General features: G+C 45.4%; 1 protein-coding gene across 1 annotated transcript in view; it reads left to right on the top strand.

The window, feature by feature from the left end:
- Positions 1 to 15,690: 15,690 nt before the first annotated feature.
- LOC310848161 (cytosolic phospholipase A2 epsilon-like) overlaps positions 15,691 to 16,929 on the top strand; it is a 52,361-nt gene continuing 51,122 nt past the window's right edge. Inside the window, exons 1-2 of the mRNA XM_083746824.1 lie at positions 15,691 to 15,797; positions 16,129 to 16,161. Coding sequence (XP_083602950.1) covers positions 15,771 to 15,797; positions 16,129 to 16,161 — 60 coding nt within the window. The 5' untranslated portion in view covers positions 15,691 to 15,770. The remainder of the gene's footprint in view (positions 15,798 to 16,128; positions 16,162 to 16,929) is intronic.

Genomic DNA, 16,929 nt, shown 5'->3' with positions numbered 1-16,929 from the left:
GGCCTCTAAGATTCAGGTCTTGTTCATAAATGCATGATTGTCAGTTGATGATGGCAATATGAAGCAGCCATTACCAATCAAACAAACCAGAACAGAACTCCCCTCTCACTTAATATTAACCCAGATACAACACCTTGAAATGGAGAAAGTTTGCATGTTCAGCTCGAGCTCACTGAATGAGACCAATATGATATCAAGTGATGTACATATAATGTGAATTTGTTCTAAGCATCTTCTAGAGATATGATCTTGGTTTTCAATGAAGCAATGGAGTGTGCATATGTGAATCAGTCTTCCCTATGTGAAAATTCAGATTGAGAAATACTGTTATGAGTTTGGCGGTGCCAGACCTCTAAATTCCTGAATCCAGTAAGTGCTAAAAGCTAATCAGGCCAGGCTAGCTTCCTGTGTTCAGGTAATTGCCTGGGTGAAGGGCCATTAAATGAGAACAAAGGGAAATGTCACGGGCCATTAAGAAAGTAAAAGAGAGGGGTTGAATGGGTGGGGCTCCTTGCTCAAGCTCTTAGATAGTTAAAAAGACAAAAGTCAGAGTTTAAAGTGAAGTGTGTGTAATGTCACCTAGAGGTAAAGTTGCAGGCTAGAAAAGGGGGAAAAAACACAAAGCACAGTGTTTGAATCAAAGACTGTAGCTATGGGAGAAGCAAGACCCTTTTGGGGGTGTTAATTCTATGAATCCCTCCATTGCAGGCTCAGGTTTTATATGTGTGTAAATAAACCATATATCTCAAAGACACCACTGTCTCTGCTGTGCCTCATTCCCAAAAGGAAACACGAACTCTGGGTAAGTGTTTGGAACCCCTGAAATCTTGCACAGCTCAGAGATTGGGGTGACATGCAACCATATACATATATATTAAAGTATTATGTTTACAAAGTTGTAATTCAAATAAGTCATATAAACTTGTAACAAAGAAAAGAAATACAAGAATGGTAAACTCCTCTCCTCATAATTTCCTCATATATTGTCATGATCACCAAAAAGATTACAACAAATAAAAAAGGGTCATCCACACGATCTTAGCTTCAATATGCACAGCTACCTGGAGACCTGTGTTAATTCTCTTACCACAAAATAAGATAAGATGAGCCTTAAGTCTGGCCTTGGGCCTCACTGTCTGTGTGATGCCTAAGACCACTAGACATATAACCCCCAAAGGATCATGCATCTTGAACAGCTATATGACTGGGAGAAATCAGGAGATGGGGGAGAAGCCACCAAGTTCATATTACAAAGCCAGGATGCATTCTCACCAAAAACACACATTTTCTTTTGTTGGTTGACCTCAGCAGTGGATGGGGTGGTGGTGACATGGCATTCAGCTAACCCCTGGTTGGTTGTGTCACTTACTGCTTACTGAGGATGGCATGGTGCAAACACATCAGTAGAGCCAATTTGGTGCTCCCATTGGTGCATTGGCTGCCTTGCCACCCCTTGCCCCTCTCCTCTGGCTCTGTGGTCTAAACCACTGAGCCCCTTTTGCTTGCTGATTAGAAGGTCAGAGGTTTGAATCCCCATGACAGGGTGAGCTCCTGTTCCTCTGTCCCAGCTCCTGCCAACCTAGCAGTTTGAAAGCACACCAGTACAAGTAGATAAATAGGTACCATTGTGGCGGAAAGGTAAACAGCATTTCTGGGCACTCTGGTTTCTGCCATGGTGTTCCATTGCACCAGAAGCGGTTTAGTCATGCTGGCCACATGACCCAGAAAGCTGTCTGTGGACAGATGCCAGCTCCCTCAGCCTGAAAGCGAGATGAGCGCCGCAACCCCATAGTCACCTTTGACTGGACTTAACCATCCAGGTGTCCTTTACCTTTCCCCCCCCCCTTACCTAGTAAGGAGCAGCAACATGCCTGGAGGTCAGGTGAGCACTGCGGCTGCCCCACCATGCCACCTGCTATTGGTCATTCCTGTATTATCATTTCAGGTGAAAAACAATACGGAATATACCACATGGCAAATGGTGTAGGTGTTGGCTTGCAAATCCAGGACCAATGGCCACCAAGACATTGTTCAGCTTCCCAGTTGGGATAGGCAACACACCTTTTATTCAATGTTGCCTTGTTAATTAGACATCTGATTGCTTTTGCGCTGTCCATTTGCAGTTTCTGTCACACATATTTTGGATCAGCCCCTGTCTACTTGCCGTGGTAGTAAACAATAGCTTATTTTTCAGTTAATCTCCAAAAATAATTTCAGCAGTCTCTTGGCCACCACCCCATGAATTTTGAGGGTGGTGAAATGCAGGCAGGATCAGGGTCACATATAAACCTATCCAAGGGTTGTGCTTGTTCTCATGTTGATTTCTCATTCAGCTGGACTAGTGAGGTCAGCACATATAGCACAGCAACTCTTTATAGTATGAGTAACAGTGGTGTACGCTGTTCCTCCTACCTTCTCCACTAGATACTGCTCCTGCACTTCCCATGCAATGCTATTGATAACAGAGCCTCTGATAGTGTCTTGTCTAGTGATGGGAGAGAATTTCAATTCAGGTCATATATAAAGGTGAATTTATCAAATTCACACTTTCCAAAACAGTATGAGAACCAAAACACAGCTATCTTTTGAATTTTGCACTTCTCTGAATTTTGGGGTGCATTTCTGCAACTAAAGAATGTTTACAAACATGCATATATTAGGGGACATTGCTTGCAAAAATGTGGTGTCAAAGCTGCATGAACATGTGCATTAGGAGAAATTCACACTAAAACACAGAGATTTTCATGAAGTTTGTTTGTTTTTAATCACAAATTGCTGCAGAAAGGTGGGGAACTGAATTTAAAATTGGATAAATGAGAAGTTGAGAGAACTGAAATTAACAGAACTGCCCATCACTAGCCTTGACTGTGCTGTGTTTTAGCTCTCCATCCAAAGGACATCCTTGATGTATCTGAAGTGTGCTCTCACGTGCCTTTTCATGGCTGATTCACACTCGCATATCCCCCACTTGCTGCAGCGGAGATACTATGTTTGATTCACCAAGGCTGTCAGCAGCCGGAGTCATGCGTAGATCAGCAATAAAAGAAAGCACCAAATGTCAATGAAGTTAGCTCTTTATTCAAGGCTTTCTACTCAACATGGGATACGACCAAGCCAAAGCTCTCATAAAACAACGTGTAGTAGACACTGAGCGCCAATTGGATCTAGCCTGGACTCCAACTTTTATTGCCAGTGAATCCTCCAGGTACTCTGCCTACCCTATGGCATATCTAGCTAAACTTAAAGTCCCTAAGCACCGGAGGGCCTTGGTTCTATGTCATGCCCTCCCCTCGGCTGTCCTTGTCCGGAGAGACAATGCCCCTGTGACTCTGGTCAAATAGAAACAACAGAGCATGTGCTTCTATAGTGCCTGTATTACAGAGACATTCATACTAGCTTCATCTTACCATTACTGCATAAGTACTCAGGGTTCTTGAAGCTACCAACATGGACTGCGCAGACTTGATTTCCAGCGCCACGGAAGCAAGTCCCTGCACCGCATTGTGTTGGTTTAGTGCAGCATGTGGGAACTCACCAAGCAGGTGGCTTGGTTCAGTGGCGGCTCATGGGCCGGTTAAATGACCCCCGTGGGTTGCTTGTGGCCCGTGGGCCTTAGGTTGCCGAGCCCTGCACTAAACCCTGCTGCTGCTTCTGACACCACAAAGCCTGTTGCCTTTTCAGTTTCTTCCTCCTCTTCCTCCCAGTCTGCACCCTCTGACCATAGATCGTTGTCCCACCACCAAACCCCTGGATCTGAGCTGCCCTCCCTTGGGGGTTCCCCAGCTTTGGTCTTCTTCCACTCCTCTGTATCCAGCCAGTCCATGACAAAGGAACAAGCTTTCCCACTTGCCCCTCTCATAAGGAGGAGCTGCTGTTTGAGGATTTACTATAGCTTCCTGACATTTGCAGGGTGGGTGCGTGGGAACTGACCTTTGCCTTAGGCAGAAGGAATCAGTATTTGGCTTTCAGTTGTTGGTTTGATAAGATGAAGCGTGTTCTCCTTCATGGAGAGCATGTGTTGCGGTGGGGGCCACCAGGACACTCCAAAGTTGGGGGCGGGCTAACTGATCGTTGGCCACTGATGCGATTGGGGCTTCCCTTGTTGTTGGGAAGAAATTAATGTTGCCATTTATTGATTGACAGCCAGAAATGCTAAAACTCCTTGCACGAGGCTAGGGCTTCCTCTTTTCGCCCGTGCAGCGGATTGATCACAGTGAAGGGAGACGGTTGTATTTTTCTACAAATTACCTTGTGTCTTTGGCCTGCTTTAATTGCGCTAGCTTCTATTTAATTGATATTTTAGTCCTATTAAATTTTCTTTTTTCTGTGTAATATTTTCTTTTACTTTTACTCTGCTTTCCCCTTTGGTCTTTTAATTCCCCCCTACCCCCCCTACCCCCCCAGCTTACCTTAACGTTGAAGCCTCGGCCTGGCCTTGGGCGGCCGTTTTTAGGCCTTTTTCGGCGGCGCCTGGTGCCTCTGGCCTTGCCAGGCCCTTAGGAGGCCTTGCTGTGAGCTCCCCCCGCCCTATTCCTTAAAGGGCCGGTTTTGGCCTTGTTAGCCTGGCAGGCCTTCCCTGGTGTCTGCCAGGGCTGCAGGGAGGCAGGCGTGGCCTAATTGGGGCCTGGGAGCAGGCCCCCTTGTGATCGCCACCTTCCCTGCTTCTTTTTGGCGGGAGCGCCATTTTTGAGGCCTAGTTTGCTGGGGTACTGCAGCACTTGTTTTTATTGCATTATTTTAGGCTGACATTGCAGCCTGTATAATTTAATTGTAAAGAAAATATTTTAGAGACGAGCCATTGTGGCTTAGTGGCTAGAGTGCAGGACTGGGTCCTGGGAGACAGGGTTCATATACTTTACTTAGCCATTGTTATAACAAAACAAATCAAAATAAATTTGGGTTTCTTGAGGGGGTGCTTCCCTCTAAAAGGGCAAGCAGGGGTACCTGGACTGCCTCAAGTCTGTTACCTCATTGGAAACATTTATATCTGGCCTAGCAGGTGATCCTAGGGTTTTGCTCGAGAATTCGATAACCTCTGGCAGCAATTTCCGGCCTGAATAGCGCCCCCATGTGCTGCACGAAGCATTGGTTTCACCGGTTCCTCACATTGTTTAGTTTTTTGCAGACTATGGCAGGGCCTTTGCAGATGCCTCCAGAGCTTGTCTCTCCTGCAGAGGATGACTTGCTGATGCCCCAGGTGCCTTCTTCCAGAAGGAAGCTCTTCGGAGGCGGCAGTCCAGGAGGAGCGCAAAAAGGAGCAGGGATGATGCTTACACTTCCTCACAGGTACTTCATTCCTGGGCTCTGATGACGATTAAGATGTCACCTTGGACCTCTATGGGGTCTGGGTGAGGCTGTCCCAGGTCTTTAAGGATCATCCTGGTTAGCTCAACGGGTCAGCACGTGGTGCCAGTAATGCCTAGGTTGCAGGATTGGTCCCTGTATGGGACAGCTGCATGCTCCCCCATCGTTCTAACTGGACAGAAGCCGGGTTGCAGGGGGCCGGGCAGAGGGCCTTCTCGGTGGTGGCACCTGTCCTGTGGAGAGCCCTCCCACCAGATGTCAACTACCAGACATTTAGAAGACATCGGAAGGCAGCCTTATTTAGGGAAGCTTTTAATGTCTGATGCATTACTGTATTTTAATATTTTGTTGGAAGCCACCCAGGGGAAGCCCAGCTAGATGGGTGGGGTATATTTATTTATTATATTATTATTATTATTATTATTATTATTATTATTATTATTACTATTATTATTATTATTATTAGGGAGTAGACTAGAAGATTGTTGGTGTCCCTTCCAACTCTACGATTCTATAAGTAGCAATTCACTATGATGGGAATGTTAGACGCAGGGCTGCCATCATCCCCACAGCTTGCTGGGATCGCAGGGATGGGGACGTGTGGACCACTTGCGCAGCTCCACATTTCAAATGGAAATTCCCTGAGCAGTAGAACCTGAAACTGGTGTGCAGGAAGCTGGCTCGGTGACAGCTTTATTGTTTAAGGGTTTCTGGATAGCGTCAGCCCTGTAAATTTTACACATCATGGTGGCAGCACAAGGCGCCCCCTGCCCAAGCGGGGGCTGGGAGCTGGCAAGCAATAGCTCCTTATCTCTGGCCCATATTCCCATAAAATTATCTCCCTTGAAAGCCTGGCTAAAAGGTATCTAGATGGGTCAGCGACTTTGTGCTTGTGGGAAGGGTTTTCTCAAGGTTTAGGATTCCTCTGGCTTTTTTTAGCCAGTGGCTTGGAATACAGCAAATCAAAAGTCAGTTAGAGAGCCACCTAAGGTAGCCAGAAAGAAGGTTAGGAAGCATTGGATCGTATGGTGGGACCCCTAAGAAAGCCCCATATAATTCCATCTGATCCTTATTTATCGCATCCCAAAGGCACCTCAGTGAATGACGCTATCCTTAAGGAATTGTTTTGCGAAGTTCACGTCTTTGGAGCAGGCGGTTGAGCTTACCACAAAATTGGAAGAGGTGCCTTGTTGGCAATATGCTATACTGAATTGACTATTAGGCTGCTGCTGGTTCACCCGCAATTTTAAGTGGTTGGGCTTTAATTGGGATGGGGCTCCTTATATTGATAAGGCGATGCCGATGGGTTGCGCAATAGACTGTGCAGCGCTCGAGTCCTTTAGCGCCTTTCTGGATTGAACAGTGTGAGTCTATACTCATTTAACTGGGGGTACCATTTTTTGTGGGACGCAGGTGGTGCTGTGGGTTAAAGCCTCAGCGACTAGGACTTGCCGATCGAAAGGTCGGCGGTTCGAATCCCTGCGGCGTGGTGCGCTCCCGCTGCTCGGTCCCAGCGCCTGCCAACCTAGAAGTTCGAAAGCACCTCCGGGTGCAAGTAGATAAATAGGGACCGCTTACCAGCGGGAAGGTAAATGGCGTTTCCGTGTGCGGCTCTGGCTCGCCAGATGCAGCTTTGTCACGCTGGCCACATGACCCGGAAGTGTCTCTGGACAGCGCTGGCCCCTGGCCTCTTGAGTGAGATGGGCGCACAACCCCAGAGTCTGTCAAGACTGGCCCGTACGGGCAGGGGTACCTTTACCTTTACCTTACCATTTTTTGTATTATTTTACTGGCTGGTTCACATGACACCAGCCTCTGTAGGCTTGCTAGACACCCTTTATTCCTCTGAGGAGCTGGGTGTTTCATAGGCAGTAACGTATTTGGGGGTTAGCTGGATACCGTTGCTCAAACATCTGCTTGCCTGTGGTGAAGCTGTTTGCCTTCAAGGAAGTTATTCTTGTTATACTTCTTCTGAAGCAAGTGTTGCTTTGTCAAATCCTATCATTTGCTAGGTCAGTTAAATTTTGCACGCAGGGTGGTTGCTCCAGGCTGCCCCTTCCGTTCCTGCTTGGCCAGGTTGTCTCATGGCCTGGGGTCCCTTCTTCATCATGTACACTGGCCTTGAGCCTGGCAGGGCAAGCCAATCATTATTTGGGGATCCAGAGGGATATTGTTGCTCAAACATACCGCTTGCCTATGGAGAAGCTGTCTGCCTGGAATGAAGTTATTTTGTAATACTTCTTATGAAGTAAGTGATGCTTCATCAGATCCGATCTTCCTGGGTCATTTAATTAATCTTGCATGCAGATTGGTTGTCCCAGGCTGCCCCTTCTGTTCCTACTTGGCCAGGCTGTCTGCGGCCCGAGGTCCCCTTACCTTCGTGTACGCTTACATGGCAGGATACCTTGAACCTGCACAGCGATTTTCAGGTTCATGCTGATGCTGCTGGATCTTTGGCCTTTGGTTTTTATTTCAGGTGCTGCTGGTGTGCAAAGCCATGGCCTCAAGCCTAGTGTGGTGAGGCTACCATGTGACCTAACTTTGCTTGAGTTTTCCCCATTGTAGTAGCAGTTCACATCTGGACCAGGAGTTCAGTGACCGTCAGATCTGCTTTTGGTCGGATAACCAGGCAGTGGTGAGCATCTTGGCAGAACAGTCCACATGCTCCAGCAGAGTCTCCGCCCCTCCGCTCATGCTTTTGAGCTGTACTGCTTAAGGTTTAATATTGTGCTTGCTGTTCACCTGTTTATGGGATCCTCTAATGATATTGCTGACACTCTATCCCATTTTCAGATGGAGTGCTTCAGATCCTGGGCTCCAGACAATCAGCTATTACCGGACTTTTCCGGACCACCTGTTGCACTTTGACAACAATTAGTAATTACAGGGAGTAGCAGCTTCCATTCCCCTTCTGCTTTTTAGCTCTTATGAGAAGGCCTGGACTGATTTCTTAGGGTTTTAGTTGACAGCGCTTGGCCTTCAGAGGAACTTGCCCCCATACGCTGAGCACATCCTGCAGGATTTGGCCCACCTGCTACAGATTGGATGTGCTGAAAAAACTATCAGAATTCAGTCCGCTGCAATGTCTGTTATAGTGAAGCTTAATTTTCAGAGACCCTTGAAAAAAGTTTGTCGTGCACAGGGCCTTGGACGGTTGGAATAGGCTCCAACTTCATAGGATGGCCCACCTCTTCCAATTGGGCCAAGTGGCCAGGACGCTCAGGATCCAACCGACGGCCATTTCCTTTTTCTGCAAAGCCTTTTTTAATAAAGACCCTTGCGCCAAATTTGTGGTGCGCAAGGCTGGGGTAGGCTGGGCACTCTATCCCCTGTGGTAAGGAAGCCTATAACTTTTGATTTGCTGACCAGCATGCGCTTAAAGTTGAGGAGCATTTGCTGGTTCAAATATGTAGCACAGCTTTTTTCAGCCGCCTTTTCTTTAGCCTTTTTGGCGCCCTGAGGGTAGGTGAGGTGGTATTGGAGTTCACCTGTGGCAGAGAGTCAAGGGGACTGCTTTTGCAGGACGTAACTTTATCCCCTTCGGAGGTGGTCCTGTTTATCCGGAATTCGAAGACAGACCAGTTAGGCAGGGGTGCCACTCTTAGGCTGCCTGCCACTGGGAATAAGGGTCCTTGCCCGGTAGAGGATACCTCCAGGTATTTGGATCTCAGGCCACGGGGGAGGGTCCATTCCTTATTCATGAGGATGGCGCCCCATTGGCTAGGCATCAATTTGCTAAGGTGATGCGGAAAGCGATTGCAGCTTGTGGTTTGAAAGCAGCAGGTTACGCCCCTCATTCTTTCCGCAATGGTGCTGCCACTACAGCAGCTCATTGGGGACTGTCTGTAGAAAGAATTAAGAACATGGGCCTTTGGAAGTCCAATGCATTTTGTGGATATGTGCATAGACATCGTTGATCACCCATACTTAATTTTGCTTGTCTTCTCTTAGGTGTGGCTGCTGTTCGCATTGTGGGCCACAGCATTGTCTACTGGGCCGGTATCAGAGCAAGGGAGTCTAGACTTGGACTCAGTCTTGGCCTTCCTCAACACGCGCAAGTGTCTTGGCTGTCCAGGCGTGGAATGCTGTGGGCCGAATTGCTTCCCCTTGTTCGGAAGCATGTGAGGTTGGAGGGGCCCCCTACAGCTATCATGCTGCAGTTAGGGGGAAATGATCTGCCTGCCACGGACTGTTGTTCTTTACGTTTTACAGTTCAAAAGGACCTGGCTGAATTGGCAGAGTTTTTACTGGGTGTGAAAGTTTTTTGGTCCCAGTTGCTGCAGAGGCGCACCTGGCGTGGCAGTCGCTGTCCAGCTGCCACTGAAGGAGCCAGAAAGCGCGTTAATAAGGTGGCAATGAAAACAGTCATTGCTCATGGTGGTTCCGTGATTGCGCACCCCAATATCACCTTCAAGGAGGCCGTCCTTTTCAGGGACGATGGTGTGCATCTTTCCCCGTTGGGAAATGACACAAGGTTAAATTCTGTGTTGGGTTTGAAGGTGGGGTTGCAGCTGTGAGTGGTTGGCGGCGAGCTTGAGTGCTCGGTGGCGGTTAGGCATTGGTTTATGGTTTGGTTGGTTGAGGGGCATGGATTGGCTGTGCCTGCCCCTCTAATGCTGCTGCTGCAAGGGATTCCGTTAAAGGAATTGGGGGCTAACTATTGCTTGTCCACTCTGTCAAGGGGGCTCGGGCCATAGCAATGAGCTCCTGGTTGCATTTGGGGTGAGGGCAGGTTCCCTGCTCCGCGTAACCCCCAAGTGTATTCCCCCATTCTGACTTTCGCATCGTGCGGAATGTCAGTCTGTCCCCCATGGTGGGGGCAGATAGTTGCAACCAATGCCTAAGCAACCACTCACAAATTTGTATTTTAATAAAGTTGTGGCCAAAATTATGCCAAAAACCTTAAACAAAAATTCTGTGTGATGTGTGAGTTATTGGGGTGGACCTGAGGACCTCGACACGCAATAGTATTTTCCCCTTAAACTTTTTACAATTTAATTTTTTTTGCCTGGCATTTTGTATCTGTGTTAAGCTTTGTGGGTCCTTTTTGCCAGAAGGTGGACATAGGAACAAGCTGCAGTGGTACCTTGGGTTACAGACACTTCAGGTTACAGACTCCGCTAACCCCGAAATAGTGCTTCAGGTTAAGAACTTTGCTTCAGGATGAGAACAGAAATTGTGTGGTGGCGGCGCAGCGGCAGGGGGAGGCCCCATTAGCTAAAGTGGTGCTTCAGGTTAAGAACAGTTTCAGGTTAAGAACGGACCTCCAGAATGAATTAAGTTCTTAACCTGAGGTACCACTGTATTACACTGTATTACCACAGCCTTACCATATATTTAAACCATATGCTTTCTCCCAAATAATCCTGGGAATCCTGGGGAACTGAGTTTGTTATGGGTGCTGGGAGGTGTACCTTTTAGGGTTAAACTATTGTTCCCAGGATTCCTTGGGGGAAGCCACGTGGTTTAAATATGTGTTAAATGTATGTTGCAAATGTGTCCTAATTGAGCAACTGGTTGCATTTGTGAATGAGCCATAACAAACTTAACACAACAGGTAAAACAGTCACATCACGTAACCCACAATGCTTTTCAGTTAAGTCAGTACACACTTTCAGGTACAGTCATCAAGCACTGAGTAATAAAATGATGTACATGCACATGTAAGAAACTGAATGTAATATGGAAATGGTCATCCTAGTTTTGCTGCCCTATTCAAGAATGGCAAAATCCGTGTGTGTGTGTGTGTGCTTCAGATTTTTTTGCGAAGAGTCAGTGCATGTGTGTGTGTAACACACACACGCTTACCTTACCTTTAATATATTTTTTAAATAAAAAAATAGTCCTTCCCCCATTAAAAATGCCTTTTCTTTTTTCTCCCTCTTATGCTAGGTGTATGTGTGGTGCTGTCACCATTGTTTTGCCCTCAAAAGGTGATAGCAGTAGCATTTTATTGAGCCCCCCACCCCAGTCTATTCCCCCCCAAACTAAACAGGTGTAGATCTTCTAGCTATGGATGGACAGAGCAAGATAATTACATCCTATTTCAATTTTGTTGATGTTCAGTCATAGGTCCATCTGATTTCATTTTGTGCAGACTTTTTGTTTTGGTAATGCAACCTACCTGCCCCCCCCCCCCAATTTAAATTATACACATTTTATAGGAATCTACACTTTGGTCATACCACACCTGATGTGCAACTACTGATGCTACTAACAACAGTACAGTGGTACCTCGGGTTAAGAACTTAATTCGTTCCGGAGGTCCGTTCTTAACCTGAAACTGTTCTTAACCTGAGGTACCACTTTAGCTAATGAGGCCTCCCTCTGCTGCTGTGCCACCGCCGCACGATTTCTGTTCACGTTCTGAAGCAAAGTTCTTAACCCAAGGTACTATTTCTGGGTTAGTGGAGTCTGTAACCTGAAGCGTCTGTAACCTGAAGCATCTGTAACCCGAGGTACCACTGTAACAATATTTTTTAAAGGCATGTTTTTGCTTTGTGTCTTTAAAACCAGACAGGGCTATATTTCAGTCTTTATAATCTTGTGTCCATTTTTTTTAAAAAAAGCAGCCTGGCTTCTGACTGCTATATTATAGAGTCCCACTCCCTTAAATTGTCCTCTGCAATACTTTCTTTACCACTGTAGGGCCATTATGCTGGATTGCTTTCATGCTTCAGAATATACCAGAATCACTTACTAGCTTTTGGCATTTATTGTGCTAGTTTAACTATATATGATAACAAATCTAAGATCCAACTCTTTGCTAAAGACCATGGGCAATGTAGTTTCCTCCTCACAGACCTACAGTTCCTACTACCATTAGGGGGATACGGGTGGTGCTGTGGTCTAAACCACAGAGGCTCTTGGGCTTGCCGATCAGAAGGTCAGCGGTTTGAATCCATGCAATGGGGTGAGCTCCCATTGCTCTGTCCCAGCTCCTCCCAACCTAGCAGTTCGAAAACATACCAGCATGAGTAGATAAATAGTTACCACTGTGGCGCGAAGGTAGATGGCATTTCCATGCGCTCTGGTTTCTGTCACTGTGTTTCCATTGAGCCAGAAGCGGTTTAGTCATGCTGGCCACATAACCTGGAAAGCTGTCTATAGACAAACACTGACTCCCTTGGCCTGAAGCAAGATGAATGCCACAACCCCATTTGACTGGATGTAACCATCCAGGGGTCTTTTACCTTTCCCCTTACTACCATTATAACAAACTACTGTTCCCAAAATTATTTGGGAGGAAGTTGTGTACTTTAACTGTGCACGTGGATGTCTTACTTGGGCGAAAGAGACCTTTAGTCAGGGAAGGAAAAGTACAGGCTCAGCAGCACACACAGTGCTCAAGCATCTATGAATAAACATGTTGGATTGCAATCCTTGTGAGCCAGATAGTTGATAGCTACACTAATGCATATTGTATTTTACCAGTTTAACTGTCATGGCTTCCTCCAGATAATGCTGAGAGCTGTGGCTTGGTGGTGGTGGTATTGAGAATTCTCTAGCCCTAGTCATGCCTTACTCTCAGCTAGAGCATATCTTTGTTGACCGTGGAGCAGATCTGTGCTTTTAGCCCCAGCTCTGCCACCAGGTCTTCTTTCTGCAACAACTACATGCCATGTGTGGTTGTCAGCAGTGGTATTTGAACTCCTGAGCACTACTCACAGGTAGGCCTTCTACATGCCTGAGAGGTGAGGTTGCATGGGTATCCTGATAACACAGAGCCTCTACATGTGAATAGGTTCCCGTGCATTTGCATTTTTCCACAGACAACTATGCACAACATACAGCTATTTCTGAAAGAAGTCCCAATGGGGTCTTTGGGACCAGCAATGCCTCACTGTAAGGAAGGGCCTCTTCCCCGCAGTGAGACATGGGGCAAGGGCTCCACATGACAAAAGCAGCAGCAGCAGCTGTGAAGATGTAGCCATGGTGACATGTGGCTGATAGGGACCAACAAACTGACACCTTTCCCAATCTGCCATCTGAGCCATGAAGCTCATTGTGGCTCATAGTAAGGCTAGCCTTGCCTGTACCAACCAGGAACTGGTTCTTCCTTGTGAAGGGCAAGCTAACCCTGCCTTATTATCTAATTTGATAGTTTCCTGGCTCTTACCTCTTTATCTTTGTGTACAGTAGTACCTCGGGTTACATACGCTTCAGGTTATATACGCTTCAGGTTACAGACTCCGCTAACCCAGAAATATTACCTCAGATTAAGAACTTTGCTTCAGGATGAGAACAGAAATTGTGCTCTGGTGGTGCGGCAGCAGCGGGAGGCCCCTTTAGTTAAAGTGTTGCTTCAGGTTAAGAACAGTTTCAGGTTAAGAACGGACCTCCGGAACAAATTACGTACTTAATCTGAGGTACCACTGTACTTCTAAGCTTTGTATACTTAAAAAAAATCCAGTTTTACTTCTTTTTAGTACCAAAAATTTACAGGTTAATTTCATGCTCTGCCTCCCCCTCCCTACAATAGGTTTGAAATCTTCCCTAGCATAGGGAAGTGTCTGAAAATGAGTGTTTTGGGGCACCCCTCTGGGGACCTCAGAATCTCAACACCCCCTCCAGTTATTTGAAGATCGGAATAAATTTCTCGTGCTTTGAGGTTGCTTGCTACTTAGAGTATGGTGAGATTCTTATTTGGTGGTTGATCTTATCTATAAAAAGAAACTAAAATGAAGATTCTGTATTAATAGTGGAACATTCTGGATTAATAATGGAAAATTTCCAACTTTCCAACTTGAGACTGGTACACTATAGTCAATGGGGTTTCCTTCCATGTAAGTATGTTTATTATTAGTTCCTGTGTTCAGGGAACAAATGGGCAAGGCACAGAAATTCAACTGAAATAAGACAAGTTGACACATGAGCCTAAGGTGGCCTCAAGCAATTATTTGCATATGTTTCTTTTCATGGATAAGGAAGATGTTAAGCTGCTTCTACCTGCTATGAAGTAATTCTCACTTTTAACTGTGTTGCAAAAGCTTGGTAGTGCATAAATAGAAAGAAGGAGCTATCCTTCCTGGGTAATATATTTCAGGAATAGCCAACATGGTGCCATTCAGATATTCAGACTACAACTTCCATAGCCAGCATGGCCAATGCTCAGGGATGATGGCCATACATCCGGATTTTCCTGGAATTCACTTCCAAAAATGGCATCCTGGATTATTATTTTTTTAGAATCCAGCAAATGTCCCCAAAAGCTCAAAACTTCTTGTAGCTTTTACAATCAACAACTTTTGGGTTTTCCTTTAAAAAGTTCAACATTTTTTGAGGTTTCCTAAACATGCAGGTGCTGTACTTCAGTCCCATCCTGGTATAACTGTATGATGGAGGTGCTCCTAGGATATACAGTGGTACCTTGGTTTTCAAACATAATCCGTTTCAGAAGAGATCCATTCCATCAGCTGGAAAAGTCCACTGGAACAAACATGACCATCATTTTATACCTGGAGGGGAATGATGTTCCCTGGTTCATCATGGTGCTATTATATGGTTTCCTGCAATATGAATGTTTTTGTAGACCGGACTGGTGTGCCACAAACTGGACACCATTCAGAACAAGATAAGTGATTCTAGAGCTGTATTAATTTCAGCTGACTAGGTCTATGTACATGTTGGCTAAACGCTTACTGATATTTTATACACACTCTTCAACCCAAAAGGCCTCATATTTTGGCCATTAAGACTTTTGGCAAGCTTTGAATCTCTGTAGTGGGGAAGTAGATGATTGTGTTGCCCAACTCCAAGCCTTGTCTATGTCCTCATCACATTTTCATCAACACCCCCAAATATGGGAGTATTCTCTTTATCAATGTTCTATAAAATCTTTATTGGTTAAGTCTTGTTATGCAGATTAAGGGCTACGTCAGTCAAACACCTGCATTTTTCAGTGGAGGAAGATCATAGAGTGGCCATCAACAATCTTTCCTCTTTGCCTTTACTTAAATAATTTTCCAAACATTTATTTGCACATTTAAGGGTTCCCCATTCTCCAGATGCTGAGAAGTCCAGGGGAAAAGATACAGGGTTACAACCACCATCTTTTTATTGGGTTCCCACAAAGAGGTCCTTCACCTCAAGCTGCTTCATCTCCAGGTAGATTCACATAGCTTCATTTAAACAGCGTAACTTTCCTAGACTTTGAGAGCTCAGTACACAGGCTGAATAGTTAAATGGATGTTCTCATCAACTAAGTTGTATGGCCACAATGACCTATAGCCACTTAAGTCACCTCCACCACAACACGGGGACCTTCAGCATCAATTAACTCAAATGACTGGCTTCAAGATACTGAAGGAAATAGGGAGGGAGCTATTTTCATTCCTTGGAATTCAGAAAGGGGTGGGGTCATGAGTCACCTGCTCGTCTACTTCACACAGGAGGCACTGTCAGCTGTGAACTTTATCACTCAAGCACCACTTCGAGCAACTGGATCATATGCAGCAGATACCACGATGGGGGCTAATTCAAGTTCACATGAGGTAAGAAAACTTTGCAAATCAAGCCAAACAGCCTGGGCTTGTAGGAAGCCCGTTCTGAAGCTCGTTCTGAGTACTTTCAAATGTAGGTAGAACATGTTTGAGCAACCTGACAAATCCACAGGTGCTGTACTTGATTGAAAGAGTTGCCTTTCATCTCTGCCCTTTTGGTTTGATTCCCTTTGGTACATATAGCCTGAGAGCGACTGAGACACATTACAAACAATTAAGCAAACCACTCTGGTAGGAGAGCTGTGAAGTATTTATGCATGTAGGTGGAACTTGTAACAACACCGAGTGGCTATTTTTAATCTATTTTTCTTTCTTTCTTTAGGGCTTAGCAAATAATCGAAATTTGGCAAGACCGGTATGTATGGAATGGGGTAAACACCTTCAGAACATAAGTTTGTTATGTGTGTCGGGAGTGGATGTTAGGATGAAAACGTGCCATAATTTCAATCGCAAATACAGTGTATACATGGATAAATGCTGATTGTTGTGGTGGTTCACCAGATCTTATAATTTTCATCATCCTGTACCAGCACACTCAGATTCTTACTTTGTTCTTGGGAACTGTTCCATTTTCAAAATGTCTCTCATTATAGATTTATTCCTCCTCCTTTTTGTTCCTTTCTCAATTTGATTCATGGAAATATGGTTGTATGTTAGTATATAAGGTTCTACACAATGTTTTCTGTTTAGGGGTATTCAGGATTTATCCTGAGAATATTAGATTAAAAAAAATTCGGAACTCTAAGGATGCCAGATAGTTTGTCTCAAATGAGAGCAGCTTTTCATTCAGCGGGTTTTACACATGAAAAGCAGGCTATAGTGCGACTGTAAAAATTATTTGGAAAAGGCCTTTCAGAAGCTTATCTTTTTATATTGGGAGATGTACTGAATCCCATCCCCCCCAATAATCCTCCCCAGTGCTATATCAAAGTTGCAAGAATAAAATCAACAAAGAATTGCAATAATAGCAATAAAGAATAGCAACATGGGATACAGTGGTGCCTCGCAAGACGAAAAGAATCCGTTCTGCGAGTCTCTTCGTCTAGCGGTTTTTTCGTCTTGCGAAGCAAGCCCATTGACGGCTTAGCGGATTAGCGCTATTAGCGGCTTTTAGCGGCTTAGC

Source organism: Podarcis gaigeae (genome assembly GCF_964106915.1).
Source record: "Podarcis gaigeae genome assembly, chromosome: 1".
NCBI lineage: Eukaryota > Metazoa > Chordata > Lepidosauria > Squamata > Lacertidae > Podarcis > Podarcis gaigeae.
Note: the sequence above shows the minus strand (reverse complement) of the source record. Positions and strands in the feature narration are given on the sequence as shown.